Source organism: Chlorocebus sabaeus, chromosome 6 (genome assembly GCF_047675955.1).
Source record: "Chlorocebus sabaeus isolate Y175 chromosome 6, mChlSab1.0.hap1, whole genome shotgun sequence".
Lineage (NCBI taxonomy): Eukaryota > Metazoa > Chordata > Mammalia > Primates > Cercopithecidae > Chlorocebus > Chlorocebus sabaeus.
Genome location: NC_132909.1, coordinates 7718888 through 7741228, shown reverse-complemented (window position 1 = coordinate 7741228; position 22341 = coordinate 7718888). Strand labels below are relative to the sequence as shown.

The 22341-nt window shown below is 48.8% G+C and overlaps 1 protein-coding gene and 1 long non-coding RNA gene across 4 annotated transcripts in view; one reads left to right on the top strand and one right to left on the bottom strand.

Moving 5' to 3' along the window:
* The window catches only part of LOC140711823 (uncharacterized), a 42154-nt gene extending 20143 nt beyond the window's left edge, over positions 1-22011 (top strand). For 2 of the 3 annotated variants that reach the window (XR_012093118.1, XR_012093120.1), the window contains exons 2-3: positions 120-237; positions 20438-22011. This is a non-coding gene — a long non-coding RNA (uncharacterized lncRNA). The remainder of the gene's footprint in view (positions 1-119; positions 238-20437) is intronic. The other variant, XR_012093119.1, reaches the window with a different exon arrangement.
* On the bottom strand, positions 11573-18338 carry NAPSA (napsin A aspartic peptidase). The gene is made up of 9 exons (XM_007997642.3): positions 17857-18338; positions 15144-15285; positions 14944-15067; positions 14637-14755; positions 14042-14241; positions 12812-12934; positions 12575-12719; positions 12114-12212; positions 11573-11877 (listed from the first exon to the last, which is right to left on the bottom strand). Exons 1-9 carry the CDS (start codon positions 17940-17942, stop codon positions 11650-11652), a joined length of 1266 nt encoding a protein of 421 aa, XP_007995833.3. The 5' UTR covers positions 17943-18338; the 3' UTR covers positions 11573-11649.
* Positions 22012-22341: the final 330 nt, after the last annotated feature.

Below are 22341 nucleotides of genomic sequence, written 5' to 3'. Positions count from 1 at the left end.
GCCATTTTGTTATTTGTTTTCTGGTTGTTTTGTGGTATTCTCTTCTTTCTGTCCTCCTTTGCTGTTATTTATTTATTTATTTATTTATTTATTTATTTATTTATTTATTTTTGAGACAGAATCTTGTTCTGTTGCCCAGGCTGGAGTGCCCTGGTGCAATCTTGGCTCACTGCAACCTCTGCCTCCTGGATTCAAGTGATTCTCGTGCCTCAGCCTCCCGAGTAGCTGGGACTACAGGTACGTGCCAGCACACCTGGCTGATTTATGTATTTTTAATAGAGATTTGGTTTCATCATGTTGGCCATACTGATCTCAAACTCCTGACTTCAGGTGATCCACCCGCCTTAGCCTCCCAAAGTGCTGGGATTATACACATGAGCCACCACACCTGGCTTCTGTTTTCCTTTTAGAGAAGGTAATTTTTCCTGGTCATATGATTTAATTTTTTCCTTTTTTTTTTTTTTTTTTGGTATCTGTTGTATGTTTTTTGATTTGAGGTTACCATGAGGCTTGCAAATACTGTCTTTTTTTTTTTTTTTTTTTTTTTTTGAGATGGAGTCTGTTACCCAGGCTGGAGTGCAGTGGCTCTATCTTGGCTCACTGCAAGCTCCGCCTCCCGGGTTCGTGCCATTCTGCCTCAGCCTCCAGAGTAGCTGGGACTACAGTAGTCCACCACCGTGCCTGGCTAATTTTTTTTTTTTTTTTTTTGTATTTTTAGTAGAGACAAGGTTTCACTATGTTAGCCAGGATGGCCTCGATCTGACCTTATGATCTGCCTCCCTCAGCCTCCCAAAGTGCTGGGATTACAGGTGTGAGCCACCACGTCCTGCCGCAAATACTCTTTTTTTTTTTTTTTTTTTGAGACGGAGTCTCACTGTGTCTCTGAGGCTGGAGTGCAGTGGCGCGATCTCGGCTCACTGCAAGCTCCGCCTCCCGGGTTCACGCCATTCTCCTGCCTCAGCCTCCCAAGTAGCTGGGACTACAGGCGCCGCCACCACGCCTGGCTAGTTTTTTGTATTTTTAGTAGAGACGGGGTTTCACCATGTTAGCCAGGATAGTCTCGATCTCCTGACCTCGTGATCCACCCGCCTCGGCCTCCCAAAGTGCTGGGATTACAGGCTTGAGCCACCGCGCCTGGCCTGCAAATACTCTTATAACCCATTATTTTAAGCTGACAACATAAACTTAACACTGTTTGCATAAACAAACTAATAAACAATAAGAAAATTAATAAAAACTCTACACCTTAACTTTGTCCCCAACTTTTAAACTTTTTGTTGTTTGTATTTATATCTTATTGTACTGTCTATGTCTTAAAGAGTTGTTGTAGTTATTATTTTTGATTGGTTCGCCCTTTAGTTTTTCTACTTAAGAGTAGTTCATATACCATAGTTATACTGTTATAATACACCATGTTTTTCTGTGTGCTTACTATTAGCAGTGAGTTTTGTACCTTCAGATGATTTTTTTATCACTCATGCACATGCCTTTCTTTCTGACTGAAGTACTCCCTTTAGCATTTCTTGTAGGACAGATCTGGTGTTGATGAAATTCCTCAGCTTTGTTTGTTTTGGGAGAGTCTTTATTTCTGCTTCATGCTTGAAGGATATTTTCACTGGATATGCTATTCTAGTATAGCAGGACGAGCCGTGGACAAAACCCCACAGACACCGAGATAGTGAAGGAAGTAGCTTTTAATCAGCTGGAAGCATTGGCAGACTAGCGTCTTAAAATCCAAACTTGTTGACTGCACAATTTCTGTCCCTTTTAAGGGCTCACAACACTAAAGATTTTACATGAAAGGACCATAACTAATTGAGCAATCTAGGGGGTGTGTGACAGGGGCTGCCTGCACCAGTAATTGGAGTGAAACAGAACAGAATGAGAAGTTTCACAATGTCCTTCCATCCAATGTCTGGAATCTATGGATAACATCAGTTGCTAAGTCATGAAGTTGAATTTTAACTGTCAGGCTAAAGTGAGGCAGGCCCAGGCCTGGTTTTGGGTCTGGTGCCTGGTGCCGGGCTGCCTGCCTTTGGTTTTGCTTCCTTGTTTCTTCTTAAAACAGGTACCGAGTATAAAATAGTATAGAACAATATGGGGGGAGGGGTCTCTTTCTCTTTTCTCTCATTTCCTCCCTTTGAGACTCTCACTCATTTTATTAATGGGAGTTCTCACTTTCATTTTTACTACTTATGTCTTCCTGTGCAATAGATTGATAGTGGTTCATATAATATGCTTGTGCTGAAGCACTCTGGTGAACTAAGGTAGCGATGAAGCTTTTTATCATTTGAAGAAGTACAGGTAGCAAACAAGGGAGTAGTAAGCAGGTTCCTATTACTATTATACCTCCTATTATAAGAGTTTTAAATCCTCCTATTGCTGGGAACCAATTCCCAAACATGGCCCCAGGATCAAATCCGTGCCACACTTGCACGGGCACATGTGCCAGTTTTGTTATATCTTTAACTATGTCTTCAACTACTTGCCCTTGATCATCTGTGTGTAGACAGCAATTAGTAAGGTTAAATTTTCCACAAACTCCTCCTTCAGCTGCCAGCAAGTAGTCGAGAGCTAGTCTATTTTGGTAGATAGCATTCCTCATCTAAGTCTCTTGCCGGGCAAGAACAGTCAAGGCTTGACCGGTTTTATTAGTAATAAATTCTAGAACAGTTTGCAATCGTATGCTTCGGTTGAGCATGTAGATGGGGGTCCGATATCCCTATGAGCCGTCTTGTGCCCAAGTGGTGGGCCCACAGTAGTGTATAATTCTTTCAGGGGGCCATTCATCATCTTTCCAGTTACCTATGACTATGCTTCGTTTTTTGCGGGAAGCATAGACAGGGAATCCTAGGAGTTCGCCTGTTTTTATGGGCAGTAGGAAGAAAGATGGTTTAATAGTGCCCATTACACAGCTACCTGTCCACTGATCAGGTAGCTTAGCATAGGCTCTATGTTCACATATTCAGTATAACCCGTTGGGGGCAGATCAGTCCCGGTGGAATTCTGGGTTGAATTCTGGGTGCAATTTTGGAAATTTGCTGAATGGATCTTTTTTCTGTGTAATTGGAACTCCACCATGTAACTGTTTTTGTGGTAGGTACCATTATACAGTTTTTGTCCAAGACAACTAAGCTGTCCTACAGGATGAGTGAATTGTTTTTCTTCTCTAGCTATGCAATATTGTCCAATAATTGAGGCTTTTAGAACCCAGAAATTGTCAGGGTGGTTCTTTTGGGCCGGGCATTCATCAGGAACTAGGTCTGTAGGAACTCATTCTCGGGTTCCCATGGCCATTGATCTCCTGTGACGGTTCCTCCACAAACATCACATGAAGTGACTTTTAAGAGACTGGGCTACATGCTCGGCTAATTGCAAAAACAAATTTCTAGTTTTTCCTGGAATTTCAGGTACTGGCACATTTAGTTCATCATAGAAAGTTGGAAATACTGGCTCTGGAGAGCGTTTTCAAATCTCTCCTTTTATTAAAATGTTGACCTTACGGTCTAGTTCTTTTCCATCAATGCCTCGAGAGAACGTATTTTCCTTTTTCCTATTTTGGGTCCGAGGGGCTTGTGATGACTAATTCTAAAGGGTTGCAGCTTCCACTCCTGCAGGAGGGTCTGCCTTTCCGTTTTTGGAGCCAAACAGGATCTTTTTCATTTTCTTTTTTTTCCAAGTAGCCTAAATGTCACAAGACCAGTACCCACATTCTTTTCCACACAATCCTAATTCATGACAGATGTACTTATTTTCGGACATGTATTTTTTTTTTTCCTAATTAAAAGAGCCACATCCTGCTCCTAACTTATTGCTATTAATGAAAGCACAAGCATCAAATTTTAAGATTATGCATTTGGGCACCCCTTTTTCTACTGTTCTGGCTAATACTTCACTTGTCTCATTTATGAGTCCCCACCAGTCTTCAGTCCTTAATCTTATTTCAAAAACTGTGGAAACGGGAGGTTCAGAGGGGTCATAGCACACATCAGGCTGGTCACTTCCTGGATTACAGACTTTGTACTGAGTGTTATTATACAAACATGTTCCTTTTGGAATTCCTAGGCATTCATAATAACTATAGAACAAAAAGATTGTCTTAACTTGTTGTCCTACCTCAGTGACCTGATGTATACACTGAAGGCAGTCCTCTGCGTGGGAAGAAGCAGTGGAAGCTTTTACCACACAAGTCCATGTTATAAGAAAAGTAAGTCCCACGGTGATTTTCCTCATGCTTCGGCCGAGCGTAGACCAGTCAGCTTCCGGGGGTGACTGGAGCAGGGCTTGTCATCCTCTTCAGGGTTACTTTGCGGGGATTGTCTAGGCTTGGTTTGGCCTCCCAGGTTCCAGTGACTGCAGGCTTTATGCAGCTGTGGTGCATCCAGGCCGGAATTCCTTCTCTCTTCACAGCCATGGGAGTGGTCAGGATAACCGTCTGGGGTCCCTTCCACCGTGGCCGTAAGGGAGCTACGTTCCAATCCTTGATCCACACACCATATGGTCACCTGGAGAAAAAGGGTGAACTGGGGAGAATAAGCTGGCCAGGCACCTCTCATTTACCCAAGTTGAGATTATCTGGGTAATTTTCCCCAACGCCTGTAGTTGTTGCTGCAATTCAATTTCTTTTCTTTTCTTTTCTTTTTTTTTTGAGACGGAGTCTCCCTCTGTCGCCCAGGCTGGAGTACAGTGGCACGATCTCGGCTCACTGCAACCTCCGCCCCTCCAGGTTTTTAAGCAATTCTCTGCCTCAGCCTCTGGAGTAGCTGGGATTACAGGTGCGTGCCACCTCGCCCAGCTAATTTTTTTGTATTTTTAGTAGAGACGGGGTTTCACCATCTTGGCCAGGCTGGTCGCTGCAGTTCAATTTCACCCAACTCTTGGGGAGTACCCGGAAGTCCTCGCAGTATAGGAGGAGACCTGTGATATAATATTTCATAAGGAGAGTATCCTGTTTTCTTAGAGGGGGTGCACCTAATTTTGAACAATACCATAGGAAGGGCCTGTATCCATTTTAATCCTGTCTCGTGACATACCTTCCTTAAACTATTTTTGATAGTCCAATTCATCTGCTCCACCTTTCCAGAACTCTGAGGTCAGTAGGCGGCATGTAGCTTCCAAGTGATTCCCATACCTTTGCCATCCTCTGTACTAAGTCAGCCACAAATGCCAGCCCATTATCGGAGCCAATCCACAGAGGCAGTCCAAACCTAGGGATGAGATCTCAAAGAAGCACACGGGTTACTTCATGAGCTTTTTCAGTTGGTGTTGGATGAGCCTCTACCCACCTAGAGTAAGTACACACTAGAACCAGTAAATGCTTGTTACCTCCGCATTTGGGCATCTCTGTGAAGTCCACTTGAAGATCTCCCAAGGGAGCTGCTCTATCGGCTTGTATGCCGGGAGGCACAGAGGGGCCTCGCTTTGCATCGCGCTGTCCACAGGTAACGCATCGCTGCAGTACTGTTTCAGCAAGAGCTGGCAAGTGTGAGATGTAGAAGTAGCAGGTTAACAGCTTTTCAAGTGACTCCTGGCCTAAATGGGTAGTTTCATGTACAGCCAGCACGACTGCGGCTCCTAGCAGCTGTGGCACAGCTATTCTCCCATCTGGTAACTTTATCCATCCTGCTTTTATTGTTTGTCCTCCCTCTGCCTGAAGAATGTCTTTTTCCTCTTTAGAATGAGTAGGCACCAGATCAGGTATTTGAGGGAGTAAGGGGGCTGTGACTCATGCCTGGTAAGAAGGAGATACTGCTTTTCGTGACTCTGTCTGCTCGGGAGTTTCCTTGGCTCACCGAGGTGGAAACTTGCTGGTGTCCCCTGCAATGCATGACTGCAACTTTTTGGGGTTTCCATACTGCCTCTAATAATTGCAGAATTTCTTGTTGATATTTTATGTCCTTTCCCCCAGAATTTAACAGGGCTTTTTCTTTCTATAATGCTCCGTGTACTTGAAGGGTTAGAAAGGCATATCGAGAGTCAGTATAAATGTTTACAGTCTTACCTTCACTAAGTTCTAGGGCCCAAGTTAAAGCAATGAGCTCTGCCTTCTGGGCTGAAGTGCCCGGAAGCAATAGTTTGGCTTCAATAACATCATCCAAGGTTACCACCGCATATCCTGCACATCTTTCTCCTCGTGGATTGATGAAGCTGCTCCCGTCCAGGTATAACTCCCAGTCCACTAATACCCATGGCTGGTCTTGAAGATCGGGTCTGCTAGAATAGACTGAGTCCAATACTTGCACACAGTTATGTTCGACAGGCTGTCTGGTGCTGGGAGTAAGGTGGCAGGATTCAGAGTGTTACAGACTTCAGTGGTTACGCGGGGGTTTTCACATAACAAGCTTTGGTACTTGGTTAATCTGGCATTTGGTAGCCAATGGTGACCTTTGGTATTCATCAGAGTTACCACCGCATGGGGGGCCTTTATACTTAAGTTTTGCCCAAGGGTTAGCTTGTCTGCTGCTTGTGCTAACAGGGCTGTAGCTGCCAGGGCCCTCAGACATGGAGGCCAGCCTTTTGAAACTCCATCTAGCTGTTTTGAGAGGTAGGCCACTGGTCTTGGCCAGGGCCCCACAGTTTGGGTTAAAACTCTGACTGCCATTTTTTCTCTTTCTGACACATAGAGCGTAAAGGGCTCTGTCAAATCTGGTAGTCCTAGGGCTGAGGCTGACATAAGTGTTTCCTGTAACTTGCACAAGGCTTGCTGTTGCAGAGGTCCCCATTCAAAAGGCTCCTGATCGCCCCCCTTTGTAACCCCCCTTTGTACAGCGGTTGGGCTAGCACCACAAAGTTTGGAATCCATAATCTGCAAAACCCCACAGCTCCTAGAAATTCCCTTACTTTCCTTCTGGTTTTAGGTTCTGGTAAGCTGCAGATGACCTGCTTTCTTTCTGACCCCAGGTTGCGCTCCCCTTTCTGAATAGTGAATCCCAGGTAGCATGCCTGCTGTCTGCAGATCTGAGCTTTCTTCTTGAACACCTTATACCCAGAGTCCTTCAGGTGTGGAAGCAGGACATCCGTCCCTTTTGCACACCTGTCTGCCATGGAGTGTCCTAGCAGAAGATCATCCACGTACTGGAGCAAGACGCAGCCTAGGTCTTTAGCAGGAAACTTCTGGAGGTCTCAAGCCAGAGCCTCCCTGAAGATGGTGGGGGAATTTTTAAACCCCTGGGGAAGCCGAGTCCAAGTGCACTGAGTAGTGACACCTGACCCGGGATCTTCCCACTGAAAGGCAGGCAGCTTTTGGTGCTCAGGAGCCCGTCTGATGCTAAAGAAGGCATCCTTCAAGTTCAGACAGGCGAACCAGCTGTCCTCAGCTGGCAGCAATCCTAACAGTGTGGAAGGGTTAGGAACTGTTGGTGCAGAGTCACTGTAACTTGGTTAGCCGAGCATAAGTCCTGTATGGGTCGATAGTCCTTGGTCCCTGGCTTGGGAACAGGTAGGAGGGGGGTGTTCCATGGAGACAGGCAAGGAACTGTAATTCCTTTTTTTTTTTTTTTTGAGACGGAGTCTCACTCTGTTACCCAGGCTGGAGTGCAGTGGCACGATCTCGGCTCACAGAAACCTCCGCCTCCCGGGTTCAGGCCATTCTCCTGCCTCAGCCTCCAGAGTAGCTGGGACTACAGGCGCCCGCCACCACGCCCGGCTAATTTTTTTGTATTTTTAGTAGAGACGAGGTTTCACCATGTTAGCCAGGATGGTCTCGATCTCCTGACCTTGTGATCCACCCGCCTCAGCCCCCCAAAGTGCTGGGATTGCAGGTGTGAGCCACCGCGCCCAGCCTCCCCTTTTCAATGTAATAAACAAGAATGCAGTAATGTCCTTGTATGAGTCAGGGCTCTCAAGAGGAACAGAACTAATGGAATATATATATATATATATGGGAGTTTATTAAGTATTAACTCACACAATCACAAGGGTCCTACGATAGGCCGTCTGCACGCTGAGGAGCAAGGAGAACCAGTCCAAGTTCCAAAACTGAAGAACTTGGAGTCTGATGTTCGAGGGCAGGAAGCATCCAACACGGGAGAAAGACGGAGACTGGGCGACTAGGCCAGTCTCTCTTTTCACATTTTTCTGCCTGCTTATATTCTAGCCACGACGGCAGCTGATTAGATTGTGACCATCCAGATTAAGGGCGGGTCTGCCTTTTCCAGCCCACTGACTCAAACGTTTCTTTGTTTGATTTTATTTTATTTTACTTTAAGTTCTGGGATACATGTGCAGGACGTGCAGGGTTGTTACATAGGTAAACGTGTGCCATGCTGGTTTGCTGCACCTATCAACCCGTCATCTAGGTTTTAACCCCCACATGCATTAGGTATCTGTCCTAATGCTCTCCCCCTCGCTTACCCCCCACCCCCCAACAGGCCCCAGTGTGCGATGTTCCCCTCCTCAAATGTTAATCTCTTCTGGCCACACCCTCACAACACCCAGGATCAATACTTTGTATCCTTCAATCCAATCGAGTTGACACTCATTATGAATCATCACAGTCCTTATAGATATTTTCTGTGCATCTGTTCCATGTCATCTGTATTAGTCCATTTTGCATTGCAATAAAGGAATACCTGAGGCTGGGTAATTCATAAGGAAAAGGCCAGGTGGGTGCCTCATGCCAGTAATCCCAGCATTTCAGGAGGCTGAGGCAGGAGGACTGCTTGAGCCCAGGAGTTGGATGGAGACCAGCCTGGGCAACAAAGGGAGATCCTGTCTCTAGGAAAAAAAAAAAATTAAATTATCTGGGCGTAGTGGTGCATGCCTGTGGTCCCAGCTACTTGGGAGGCTGAGGCAGGAGGATCGCTTGAGCCTGGGAGGTGGAGGCTGTAGTGAGCCACGATTGTGCCATTGCACTCCAGTCTGGGCAACAAAGTCAATCACTCAATCACACATTCACTGTCCTACAATTATGGAAGCCAGAAGCCCGAAATGATTTCAGTGTTGAAACTGCCGTGTTTGCAGTGCCGTGTTTGCAGTGCCGTGTTTGCAGTGCTGTGTTTGCAGTGCCGTGTTTGCAGAGCCTCTGGAGGCTCTAGAGGAGAATCCACGTCCTCGCCTTCCCCAGCCTCTGGAGGAGCTCTGCAGGAGCCCCGTCTTCCTTCTTCAAAGCCAGCATCCTGGCGTCTTGCTTCCGTCTTCACGTGAACTTCTGAATCCGTCTCCCTCTGCCTCCCTCTTATAAGGACCCTTGTGATGACATTTAGGGTCATCTTGGATGACCCTGTTCTGAAACTCTTTCAGTTGATTACATCTGCTAAATTCTTTTCCTCACATAAGGTAGTATTCACAACCCAGGGACTGAGGTGTGAATATCTTTTGGGGGCCACTCTTCAGCCCACAATGTTGGTAATTTACTTCCTACCTTAATGCCTATTTCCCTATTCGAGTGTAATCCCTATGAGGGCAAAGATCTTCATCCGTTGAATTACCCACTGTGTCCCCAGCACCTAGGACAGAGCCTGGCACATAGTGAATAATAAATAATGACCAAGACAACATGGTAAAACCCCGGGCGCGGTGGCTCACCCCTGTAATCCCAGCACTTTGGGAGGCCAAGGCGGGAGGATTACCTGAGGTCTGGAGTTAGAGACCCGCCTAACCAACATGGAAAAAACCCATCCCTACTAAAAATACAAAAATTAGCCAGGCGTGGTGGCACATGCCTGTAATCCCAGCTACTTGGGAGGCTGAGGCAGGAGAATTGCTTGAACCCAGGAGGTGGAGGTTGTGGTAAGCTGAAATGGTGCCACTGCACTCCAGCCTGGGCAACAAGAGCAAAACTCCATCTCAAAAAAAAGAAAAAAAGTCTCTACAAAACTTGTAAAAATTAGTCAAGCATGGTGGCCTATGCCTGTGGTCCCCGCTACACCTGAGGCTGAGGCAGGCGGATCGCTTGAGCCGGGGAGTTCGAGGCTGCAGTGAGCCATTACCGCGCCACTGCACTCCAGCTTGAGCGACAGAGTGAGTCCTTGTCTCGATAATAATAACAATAAAATAATAATAATAATAATAATAATAGTAAAGATCCACTTTGTGCACTTCTTGCTCTGGGGAATTTTTCTGAAACAGCGGACAGTGTCTCTATGATAACTCTCACCACCACCACCACCACCCCCACCCCCACCACCACCACCCCCGCTTTGTTTTCTCAGAGCACTCGATCTGGGGCCCCTTCAACTCGCCCCCCACGCTTTCCGTCTGCAGCACCCCATCCAACTTCACCCAAAGCTCCCTTAAGTAGTTTCTGAGAGGCCGTGCCTGCAAATTCCCAATTGGCCACAAGGTGGAAGTGTGGGCCTATTTTCCCAGCCAAGATTCTCCAGCCGCCACATCTGTTTCTAGAGCGGGACTCCTGGAACACCAGGCTCTTTCCAGTTCCCTGCTTCTGCCCTGGCGCTTCCCACCGCCTGGAATGCCGACTTGCTCGCTCTCTGCACCCCACGGGAAAAGGAGCAGAACAGAGGCTTCCTCCCTGACTCTCCTGCCCGAGCTTACTGGGTCCTGAATCTCCCCGCGTCTAGTCGCTTAGCGGTTTGCGATCAGGTCGGCCTCCACCATCAGAGCAGCACACTCTCGAGATGGGGCTCAGGCCTCTTTTCGGGGTCCCCAGAATCGCTCAACACAATTCTTCCAGAAGCCTCAGGATGCGATTAAAGGATTGCCTGATTTTTCGACCGGTCGTTTTTTCGAATCAATTGGATACGTACCTGTATCCAATTAGCTCTGGGTAGCAAGAGGCTGAGGAGGGGGAGTGACGTCACCTCCGCGGATGGAGCAGCACCGCTCCCCGAACCCGGAGGCTCAGAGCTCCCCCGGGGTCTCAGAATCCGGAGGGAGAGAGGGGAAACAGGAGATGAGATCCGGGGGAATAGTATCCTTGCCCCCTTGAACAGGAACTGGTAAACCCTTACCAATTACAGCCACCCCCCCGCACTGCCACCTATCGCTGCCGTCGCGACCTGTCACCTCCCACGCATGTTGTGGCTGCGCCCGCCTCCGTCAGGGCGTGACCACGGCGTGGACTACAACGACCGTGATGCTTCACGGCGCGGGGAGCTTTTGTCGAAAGGCAGCGTAGGCGAGGGGCTTCATGGGACTCGTATTACAAAACCCCTCACCAGGGTGCGTCCTAGAGAAAACGGGCGATACCCTTCGCCTCCCACTTCCTCAACTCCGTGGGTACAGGCACAAAGTTTTCTCTTTATTTGTTTATTCATTTATTTATTTATTTTTGAGACGGAGTTTCGTTGTTGCCCAGGCTGGAGTGCAATGGTGCGGTCTCGGCTCACTGCAACCTTGGCCTCCCGAGTTTAAGCCATTCTCCTGCCTCAGCCTCCCGAGTAGCTGGGATTACAGGCATGCACCACCATGCCCGGATAATTTTTTTGTATTTTTAGTAGAGACGGGGTTTCACCATGTTGGCCAGGGTGGTCTCGAACTCCTGACCTCAGGTGATCCACCCGCTTCGGCCTCCCAAAGTGCTGGGATTACCGGCGTGAGACACCACGCCCGGTCACAAAGCTTTCTCTTTAACAAATAACGCTATGAAAAGAAGCCACCCAGGCAGCATCGCTCAATGGAAATAGTGGATTTTTACTGGGCAGGGGGAACCTCAGCGACCACCCACTGCGCATGCGCTTCACGTGGGCGTCACCCGGGGAACTGCGTCTGCGCGGTCTCGCCCAGTCCCAGGGCCGCTGGGCGAGTGCGAGCGCGCGCTAGGCCCACCCGGGCGCCGCTCTTCGTGTCCCCGCGGTCGAAGACGGCCACATACGTCCCCAAGAAGACATCACCGAGGATCCAGAAGGGCCCTGCAGGCGGAGGGACATCCAAGGCCTGGAAACCGGACAAGCAGAGGCGGACGCCATTTCGAGTAGTCTGCAAGGCGACAAGAAGACAACTGGGTGTCGCGGCCACAGGGACGGCCATTTCCCTGGGAGCCCGTGCTCCCCGCTTCCCCACACCCTCGGGCTCTTTGGTGTTCGCCAACAAACTGCCATCACAGGGACAAGAAATGTTTCTGCGGCCCCTTCCCATGCTAGTGACGTCTCTCAGCTCTACCCTCTCAAACCGTCGTATGACGTCCCTATGGCGTCATGGGGATGGCCACCTACCTGAATGACGTAATCCTGGGCCGTGAGGTTAAACCAGACCCCCCCAAGAAGGAAGGAGACTGCGGGGAGCTTTGGGATTTCCGAGCACAGGATGATGTACTGGAGGAGAAGAGGAACCAGTGAAGATGAGAGATTCCTGCTTTGCTCAATCCCTTCCGTGGCTCCCCAGTGCCATGGGATAATTTCCGTATTGAGCACCTGGGTATTCAGCGTCCTGTGTGCAGAGGCCCGGCCGCCTAGACTTCTGCAGTCTCAAGCACACCTGCATTATCGTCTCCCTCCACCCCACCACCATCCACAGAGTCACAGCGTAGACACTTGACTATCTGTCACGAAGTCCAGTGCCTCCTGCCCTGGAATGCCCCTTAAATACTTGCTTCCCACTCTCAGGCCCTTTGATATTCACTGTCAAACTGCCATCAGCCTCCTCAGCCTGTACCCACCAGAGACTGGGACCTCACCTCCCCAGCCAGCAGGGGATATCCCCCAATGGCTGCATGCAGGGCCCGGATCTCCTCAGTGGGTCCTGTGATGAGGGACGTGCCCGTATCCAGGATGGCAGCACAGCCCCGGACACAGAGAGTCAGCCCTGGGCCCACCTTCACACTGTGGGGGAAGTAGGCAGTCATCAGAGGCAGGGTCCTCGGAGTCCAGGCCCCCAGCCTCCAGCTCCAGAGCCAGGAGACCAAGTCCCTCACCGCTCCATGTGGATCTGCCAGTAGGCGGGGACTGTGACTGGTATGAAGGTGAGGGGTGGGATATAGTGTGCCGGGTCTGAGCCCCCCAGGACTAGCTCTCCTCCATCAGGCTCTTCGGGGTCCCTGCAGGGGCAAAGTATAGAAAGTGTAGATGTCAGTGTCATTGGCCTTCCCTCAGCCGTAGGTATGGCCAGGGGAGGCACTTCCCACCAAATGGGTTGTTTCTGGGGTTCCCACGGGGTAGTGAGATGCGGGAAGGGCCTAGATGTTGGGACTGGAAGCCAGGCAAGAAAAGCATGGTGCTTTAGGCTGTTGGGGACTTCCTGAAGTGGAGACTTCATTTGACTGGAAGGTAGAGTTTTGGGGGAATTTCCTGAGCTGAATATCATAGTAACCAAGTAGAGCAGTGGCATCTTGGAATTGGCTCTTGAAGGTGTGACTTGTGCAGGGGTGGGGTGGCTTCCTGGGTAGGAGGAGAGAATTTCTGAATTGCCTGTTGTGATATCTAGAGAGGTGTTAGACTTCCTGAGTTGGCTGAGAGCGATGGGAACGGGGATGGAGACTTCCTGGAAGGTGGAGGAGAGCAGGATCTACTAAGTGGTTGGTAGAACTGCTAGAGTGGGTTGGATGTCAGGGTAAATGAGTGGGCACAGGATTTTCTGACTGTGTGTGATGGGCCTCTGGGAGGGAAAGTGGAGACTTCTTGGAAACTTCTTGGATGTTGAGTGGGACTTCTGAGCATAATATTGAACTTCCTAGCAAGTCAGTAGGACTTCCTGGATTAAATCAGGCAATTCCTGACTTCTGATCAGTGTTCTCAAATGGGATTTGAGCTTTCTTGGTAAGGAAGAGAAAGCTCCTGAATATTTTGTTGGGTGTAGCATGGAATTTCCTTGTTTGATTTTGAAACATGGAGCATTTTGAACTGATGTGAGTTTCCTTAGTATGTCTTAAGTTGTCACTTAAGCTCTGGGACTTCAAATAGGGTTGAGGTGTTTCTTTATAGGGTAGGTGACTTCCTGCATGGAGGATGCAACTTCCTGTATTGGATGGCTGACTTCCTGAATGGAGAGTATAAGTGGGTGACTCTGAGAGTGAGACTTCCTGCGTTGGGTCAGTGACTTCCTGAGTGGAGGTGGGAGTTTCTTTATGGAGTAAGAGACTTCCTGAAGGAAGACTCACTTCCTTCTTGGGGATAGGACTCATAGATAGGTGCACCCTTCCCAGTACCTGTTGAGATAAAAGGAGAAGACAGGCTTATCCAGTAGCCCCTGCTCTACCAGTACATCCATTGGAGGCCGAACTCCTTCCACAGACAGAATGGGAAAACCGAGGCCCAATATCCCATCAAAATGGGCAAAAGTGAAGACCAGGCCGGGCTCCCAGAGAGCCTCTCCGAAAATCACTGATGCACCCTTGAATCCACCAATCTAGGGGTAGATTGAGATGTGACCAGTTACTTTTTGGATGACAATAACCACATGTCCTGAGGGCTCCCAAACCAAGGCATGAATCCTAGGTCTGGGGACATCTGGATGAAAGCCCTAACTTCCTAGGAAACTTTGCCTCTTGAGAAGCCCCACCTCTTCACCCAGGAAGCTCCTCCCCCTGCTTGAGAAGCCCCACCTCTTCTCCCAGGAAGCCCCTCCCCTTCCTTGTGATGCACCATCCCTTCACTCCGAAAGGCAGGCCCTCCACCCCACTTGAAAAGCCCAATCCATTGATTTGGGGAGCTCCTCCTCCTCAAGCCCCTCCCTAAGCCAGATGATCTTAGACCATGGGGTTCTCCTAGGCTGAAGACTTCTGTGAGTCAAAGGTCACTCACAGTCAGCTTGTCTTCACTCAGGATTCCATCTACTCTCCCAGTTCCATATTGAATGGCAAACTTGGTCCCATTGGCCTGGAAGGAGCTGGAGGCTTTGGGATCAAATCGGTGGTGTAACCCTAGGTTAGAGGTCAGAAGGGTGTCACTGGGGGAGGGAATCTCCCCAATGCCTACTGCCCCTTTGACTTTCTGACCTGTGAGGGCATCATAAAAGAACAATTCCTCAAAATCCTCTGAGAAGCTGAGGTCCAGCCCCGCCTTCTCCCTTCACCTCCATTCAGCCTTGTTCTCCCGCATAGAAACTCACAGCAGGGTACACTGAAGAAGTGACATCTCCTGGACGGGACCCAGAGATTGGAGGAGCCAGTGTCAAAGACGACAGTGAAGTTTTGTGGAGGCGTTCCCAGCCCAATATTCCCAAAATACTGGACCTGATAGCAAAAGAGGAGAGTAAATGAGTTTGGCTCAAAGGCGCAGGGGTGAGGGCTGTGTGGGGCTGTCACTCACATCCCTGTAGTTCGAGAGAGGTATAAAGGTGGGCTTGTCCCCAGAGGATGGTGCCCCCAACTTGGGGACCTTTGCTGGTTCTCTCCGTCCCCTCAGTAGGTTCAGGGTCCTGCGTTCAGGTTGGACTCGATGAAGAGGGATGCTGTAGGGAAAGAGGATATTGACAGGAAACTGTCCTTCTTGGAGATCCTCTAAGTAGACTTACCCAAATAGAATATGATGACAAATTCAGCATCTCCTAGGCACTACAATAGTAGTCAGTACCAGAAACCCTACAATAACAACCTCCAGAAAAACCTATCAAAGATGCCATGATGAGATATCCCCAAATACTTTACAAGAGCAACGCATCCCAAACAGACCTTCCCAAAGACCTTTCCATATTCAAATCCCTTAAAATAAGCCATTCCTAAAGAATTGACATTCTCAAGGTTTCCCAAGACCCTAACAGAAAACCTAACCTTTGCAAAAGCCCTTGGCTGGTGGCCCCTACATGCTTCAGTTCATGAGTTTAGGTACTATTTTCCCCACCCTTGGAGAGAAAAATGTAAGCGTCAAGTCTTAACTCTCTTGCTGTGTTGCCCGTGCTGATCTCAAACTCCTGGCCTCAGCCTCCCAAAGTGCTGGGATTACAGAGGAGAGCCACTATGCCCTGCCCGGGTTCCCTTAAACTGTATTTGCAAAAGCAGGAGGCAAACAGGATTTGGCCCTTAAGCTGAGTGTTTGCAACCCTTGACTTAGAGGGCCAATTACAATTCAGATATCTTCGTTGCTAATTAAGTAAGTCTAGCATGGGGCCCAAGAATTTGGATTTCTAACAAGTTCCCAGGTCCTGATGATGCTGTTGATACAACATTTGGAGACTCACTTTTCTTTGCATTGACTTAGAAAATGGCCATGAGACATTAGGTTCAAAAAGCAGGTTAACAAGCACCATGTGCGGTAGTATCTTTGTTCCTGCTTTTAGTCACTTCTCGAAGCACTTGTCGCCTCACTCCCACCTTTCCCCCACCCCGCATGAGTCAGTCTTTGAGAGGCACAAGAATGTGAAGTGGGGAAAACTCTTCCTGGAAGTGTACACCCCTCCCCCTACCAGGAGTTCCAGGAGATGAGAAGAAGAGGAGAAAAAGGGAGAGACTGGGGGAGGCATCAGAGGTAAGGTAGTGGGAAGACGTCTTGCATGGGGTCCTCAAAATTGGATTTCTTTTTCTTTTTTAAAACTTTTTGTTTGACGCGGGGTCTCCCTCTTTCACCCAGGCTGGAGTTCAGTAGTGCGGTCAGGGCTTACTGCAGCCTTGATTTCCAGGGCTTGAGTGATTCTCCCACCTCAGCCTCTGGAGTAGCTGAGACTACAGGCACAAACACCACACTTGGCTTTTTTTTTTTTTTTTTTTTTTTGAGACAAGGTGTCACCCTGTTGCCCCGCCCGGAGTACAGTAGCAGGATCATGCAAGATCATAGCTCACTGCCCCCTTAAACTCCTGGGCTCAAGCAATCCTCCTTCCTCAGCCTCCTGAGTAGCTGGGACCATGGGTGTGCAGCACCACACTGAACTAATTTTTATATTTTTTGTAGAGATGGAGTCTGGCCATGTTGCCCAGGCTGGTCTCAAAACTGTTGGCCTCAAACGGACTTCCCACCTTTGCCTTCCAAAGTGCCGGGTTACAGGTGCGAGCCACATCTCTGGCCAAAAGCTTCTGACCAGTTACTTCTTCAGGCCAGACAGTTTGATGGGCATGATGTGGGGGAGTCTCAGTTTACATGTCACATATCTGGGGCTCTGAGATGGGAGGAGTGTGTCACAGGTCTGGAAACCATAATATCTAATCATCAGAGCTTATAGTGCGGTCTGCAGAGACCTCTCAAAAACATGTCCTAGCAAGGCGCAGTGGCCCACGCCTGTAATCCCAGCACTTTAGGAGGCTGAGGCAGGCAGGTCATCAGGTCAGGAGTTCAAGACCAGCCTGGCCAACATGGTGAAACCCCGTCTCTACTAAAAATACAAAAAATTAGCCGGGCGTGGTGGCGGATGCCTGTAGTCCCATCTATTCGGGAGGCTGAAGCAGAAGAATGGTGTGAACCTGGGAGGTGGAGCTTGCAGTGAGCCAAGATCACGCCACTGCACTCCAGCCTGGGTGACAGAGTGAGACTCTGTCTTTAAAATAATAATAATATAATAATAATAATAATAATAATAATAAAAGGGCTCTGGTCAGCCAGGTGCAGTGGCTCACGCCTATAATCCCAGCACTTTAGGAGGCCGAGGTGGGTGGATCATGAGGTCAGGAGTTCCAGATGGGCCTGACCAACATGGTGAAACCCCATCTCTACTAAAAACACAAAAATTAGCCGGGCATGGTGGCGTGAGCCTGTAATCCCAGCTACTTGGGAGGTTGAGGCAGGAGAATTGCTTGAACCCATGAGGCAGAGGTTTCAGTGAGCTGAGATCATGCCATTGTACTCCAGCCTGGGCAACAGAGTGAGACTCCATCTCAAAAAAAAAAAAAAAAAAAAAAAAAGTCTGGTTTAAGAGATGTCAGAGTGGAGCCCTTAGGGGTGACAGCCTGGTTTAGAGATCTGGGGAGCTGAGAAAGAAGTGCTAGGGATCCTGGGTGCCAAGTTTGGGAATCACTGAACTGGGAGTCCTAGACTTAAAGGGCAAGAGGCAGAGAATCCCTCCCACGTTTGGGGGTGGTAGGTGGGGTCGCCATACCGGATCAGTGTGGCCCTGGCAGGCTCCATATTCAGCAGAGGCAGCAGCAGCAGCAGCAGGGGCAGCAGCAGTGGTGGTGGAGACATTGCTGGGGACCTGGGTATGAACCCAGGTGTCGTGGGGCCTCGTTTTCTTTCCCTGGTGACTCCACCCTGTTCATGCCCCACCTCCAGGTTTAGAAGGAAACCAGGACGTGAAATCTGTCAGCAGGTGACACGGTGGGACAAGGGTGTTTCTTGGAGGTTTGTGCAGAGTATGTCTGGAGGGTCAGCAGAAGTAGCATCCTGTGCTCCTGGTGTTCCTCACTGCCTACTTGGGTGGCAGTGGTGGTGGGGTCTCCTCCACCGTGACCACCTCCCACCGCCCATCCTTCAGCTGCTGTCAGTTTTACTTTTAACTTTCATGTAACTTTTCTGAGACTTATTAACCACAAGTGTTTCCTTGGCCAAGTGGGAGAAACCAGCAGGCACCTGTGAAGGGCCTGGGGGAAGAGAGAAAGGAAGTGATTAGACACCCTCCCTCATGTATGAAGTGGGACTGCCTGCATTTCAGGACCCAGACTCTTACTCTTTTATTTGTAGGTGAAGTGTGTTTCTTGTAGACAACAGACCATTGGGTATTTTGTTGTTGTTTTTGGTTTTTTGGTTTTTTTCTTTTCTTTTCTTTTCCTTTTTTTTTTTTTTTTTTTGAGACTGAGTTTCGCTCTTGTTACCCAGGCTGGGATTACAGGCGTGCGTCACCACGCCCAGCTAATTTTGTATTTTGAGTAGAGACAGGGTTTCTCCATGTTGGTCAGGCTGGTCTAGAACTCTCGGCCTCAGGTGATCCGTCCGCCTCGGCCTCCCAAAGTGCTAGGATTACAGGCGTGAGCCACTATGCCCAGCAGATTCTTAATTATTTCAATCTCTTTGTTAAATTTATCTGATAGAATCTGAATTCCTTCTGTGTGTTATCTTGAATTTCTTTGAGTTTCCTCAAAACAGTGATTGTAAATTCTATCTCTGAAAGGTCACATATCTGTTTCTCGAGGATTGGTCCTGGGTGGCTTATTTGGTTTGTTTGGTAAGGCCATTTATTCTGGATGGTCTTGATGCTTATAGATGTTCATTGGTGGCTGGGCATTGGCAAGTTAGGTATTTATTTATTTATTTATTTAGATGGAGTTTTGCTCTTGTTGCCCGAGCTGGAGTGTAATAGCACGATCTCAGCTCACTGCAACCTCTGCCTCCCAGGTGCAAGTAATTCTCCTGCCTCAACCTCCCGAGTAGCTGGGACGACAGGCGCCTGACACCACCCTGGCTAATTTTTTTTTTTTTTTTTTTTTTGAGATGGAGTTTCACTGTTATTGCCCAGGCTGCAGTGTAATGCACCATCTTGGCTCACTGCAACCTCCACCTCCTGGGTTCCAGTGATTCTCCTGTCTCAGCCTCCCCAGTACCTGGGATTATAGGCGCATGCTACCACGCCCAGCTAATTTTTGTATTTTCAGTAGAGATGGGGGTTTCATCATATTGGTCAGGCTGGTTTCAAACTCCTGACCTCAGGTGATCCACCCGCCTCAGCCTCCCAAAGTGCTGGGATTACAGACATGAGCCACCGCGCCCGGCCATGTTAAGTATTTATTGTAGTCTTTGCAGACAAGGCTTGTTTGTGCCTGTCCTTTTTGGGGAGGCTTTCCAGGTATTCCGAAGTACTTGGGTGTTGTGATCTAAGCCGTGTCCGCATTAGGGGGCTCCCCAAGCCCATTAATGCTGTGGTTCTTGCAAACTCATGGAGGTACTGCCTTAGTGGTCATGGATAAGATCCAGAAGAATTATCTGGATTACCAGGCAGAGACTCTTGTTCTCTTCCCTTGCTTTCTCCCAGAGTCTGTCTGTCTCTCTCTCTCTCTCTCTCTCTCTCTCTCCCCCCCCCCCTCCCTCCCTCCCCTGAGCTACCTGGAGCCAGGAGTGCCTACTGTCACTGGGATTGCGCTGCGTCCTGCCCATGGCCTCCTGTAACCACGACCGACCTGGCTACTGCTTATGTTTGCTCAAGGCCCTTGGGCTCTAAAACTAGCAGGTTCCAAAGGCAGCTACGCTTACATCCTTCCCTTCAGGGCATCGAGTTATCCCAGGTCCCAGGTGGTTCCAGGGATGCAGTCAGTGAGCCAGGGACTGGAGTCAAAACCCTTAGAAATTGGCTGGGTGCGGTGGCTCGTGCCTCTAATCCCAGCACTTTGGGAGGCCAAGGCAGGTGGATCACTTGAGGTCAGGAGTTTGAGACCAGCCTGGCCAACCCGACGAAACTCCATCTCTACTAAAAATACAAAAATTAGCAAGGCATGGTGGCAGGCGCTTGTAATCCCAGCTACTCAGGTGGCCGAGGCAGGAGAATTGCTTGAACCCGGGAGGTGGAGGGTGCAGTGAGCCGAAATCATGCCATTGTACTCCAGCCTGGGCAACAAGAGCCAAACTCCATCTCAAAAACCAAACAAACAAAAAAACTTAGAAACTGACCTGGTGTCCTATTCTACTGTGGCTGAACTGGTACTCAAAACAGGAGACACAGTCTTTCCCACCCTTCCCTCCCCTTTCCGCAGGCAAAGGAGGCTCTCTCCCTGGTCACCGTCAGAACCACCGCCCTGCGGGGAGCACTGCCACACTGCTGTGATGTTCACTCCAGGCCCCAGGACCCTTCAGTCAGTTTCCAGTGAGTGTCACCAGACCTGGGACTCCCCCTTCAGGACAGTGGGCTCCCCTCTGGTCCAGGGCAGTTCCAGAAATGCCATCCAAGAACCAGGATCTGGAATCAGGGACCCCAAGATCCCACTTCTCCACTGTGGCTGAGCTGGTAGCTGAGCTGCAAGGCAAAGTGTGCCTTACTTTTCCCTCTGCTTTTCTCCAGCAGAAGGAGTCTCTCACTGTAGCCACCACAGCTGGGAATGTGCTGGGTCTCCCCTGAACACAGCATGTCTCAGAAAGCTCAGCTCAACATTAGGACTTGCTTAGGCGTTGCAGTCCTTGTGGCCTAGACTGCCTTTCAAGTTCATTTGGAGCCCCAGAGCGCTTTAGCCTGTAGAGACAGGGCTTGCCGTAATACAATTTCTGACTGTTGGGATGGGAGATTCCCCTCTGGCTAGGGCTGGTCTAAATCCTGTCTTTGTGGGTGGGCGTCTGCTGAGTTCGGGGCAGACTTGCTTTCCACTGTGACGAGACAGCGCTGAGTTCAATGCAAAGTCTCACAATCACTGCACTCTGTCTCCCCCAAGCACACAGACTCTGTGCCATGGAGCACAGGCAGAGGGTGGCATCGGCAGCTCGAGGCTGTCTTTCCTACCCTCTTCGGTGCCTCTTTCAGCTATATGAAGTTAAAACCAGGTACTGGGAGTGCTCACCTGAGGCCATGATTTTTGAAGGTTTTTTTTTTTTTTTTTTGGTAGATTTGTGTTAAATTTGGTGTTCCTGCAGAGGGGATGATCAGTGGAAACTTCTATTTAGCCATCTTGTTTTGCTCCCTCTCTACCTCTCTAGACTTTTTCTAATTGCTTTTTTTCTGTTTTTTTTTTTTTGAGATGGAGTCTTGCCCTGTCACCCAGGCTGTGGTGCAGCGGCACGATCTCGGCTCACTGCAACCTCCGCCTCCCGGCCTTCAAGTGATTCTCTTGATTCAGCCTCCGGAGTAGCTGGGATTACAGGCACGCACCACCACACCCAGTTTATTTTTTGTATTTTTAGTAGAGACAGGGTTTCACCATGATGGCCAAGCTGGTTTCGAACTCCTGACCTCAAGTGATCCACCTGCCTCGGCCTCCCAAAGTGCTGGGATTACAGGCGTCAGCCACCGTGCCCAGCCATTTTTTATTTTTTTAGTAAATAAAAGCTGCTTTACTTATTGGTCTGCAAGTGATTGTTTTTCACTTAGCCATATTCCCTGGACAGCAGAAAATTTGATATAACTCATCTATAGTGAAACACACGAGTCTTAAGTGTACAGCACTATGACTTTATTTTTTTTTCCACAACATTTTAGTCTGAAGATTTTCAAGCTTAGAGAAAAGTTCACAGGATTATAGAGAGAAGGCCCCTGTTCCCATCACTTAGAATTTATAATTAATGTATTTTGCAGAATTGTCTTTGTTACACATCTGTCCAGCTCTCTACCTCTCTTATCATCCAGGAGCCTATCTTTTTTATTGAATCTCTTTCAGATAGGTTGCAGACATCCATTCTTCACCCCTAAACACTTAGCATTTACGTCATCAGCCTAGTGGATTTACACATAGGTGTACACCACCACTCAGACCAAAGCATAAAACGTTTCCAGGCGAGGCTCAGTGGCTCATGCCTATAATCCCAGCACTTTGGGAGGCCGAGGCGGGCAGATCACTTGAGGTCAAGAGTTTGATACCAGCCTGGCCAACATGGTAAAACCCTGTGTCTACTAAAAATACAAAAATTAGCCAGGTGTGGTGGTGCACGCCTATAATCCTAGCTACTTGAGAGG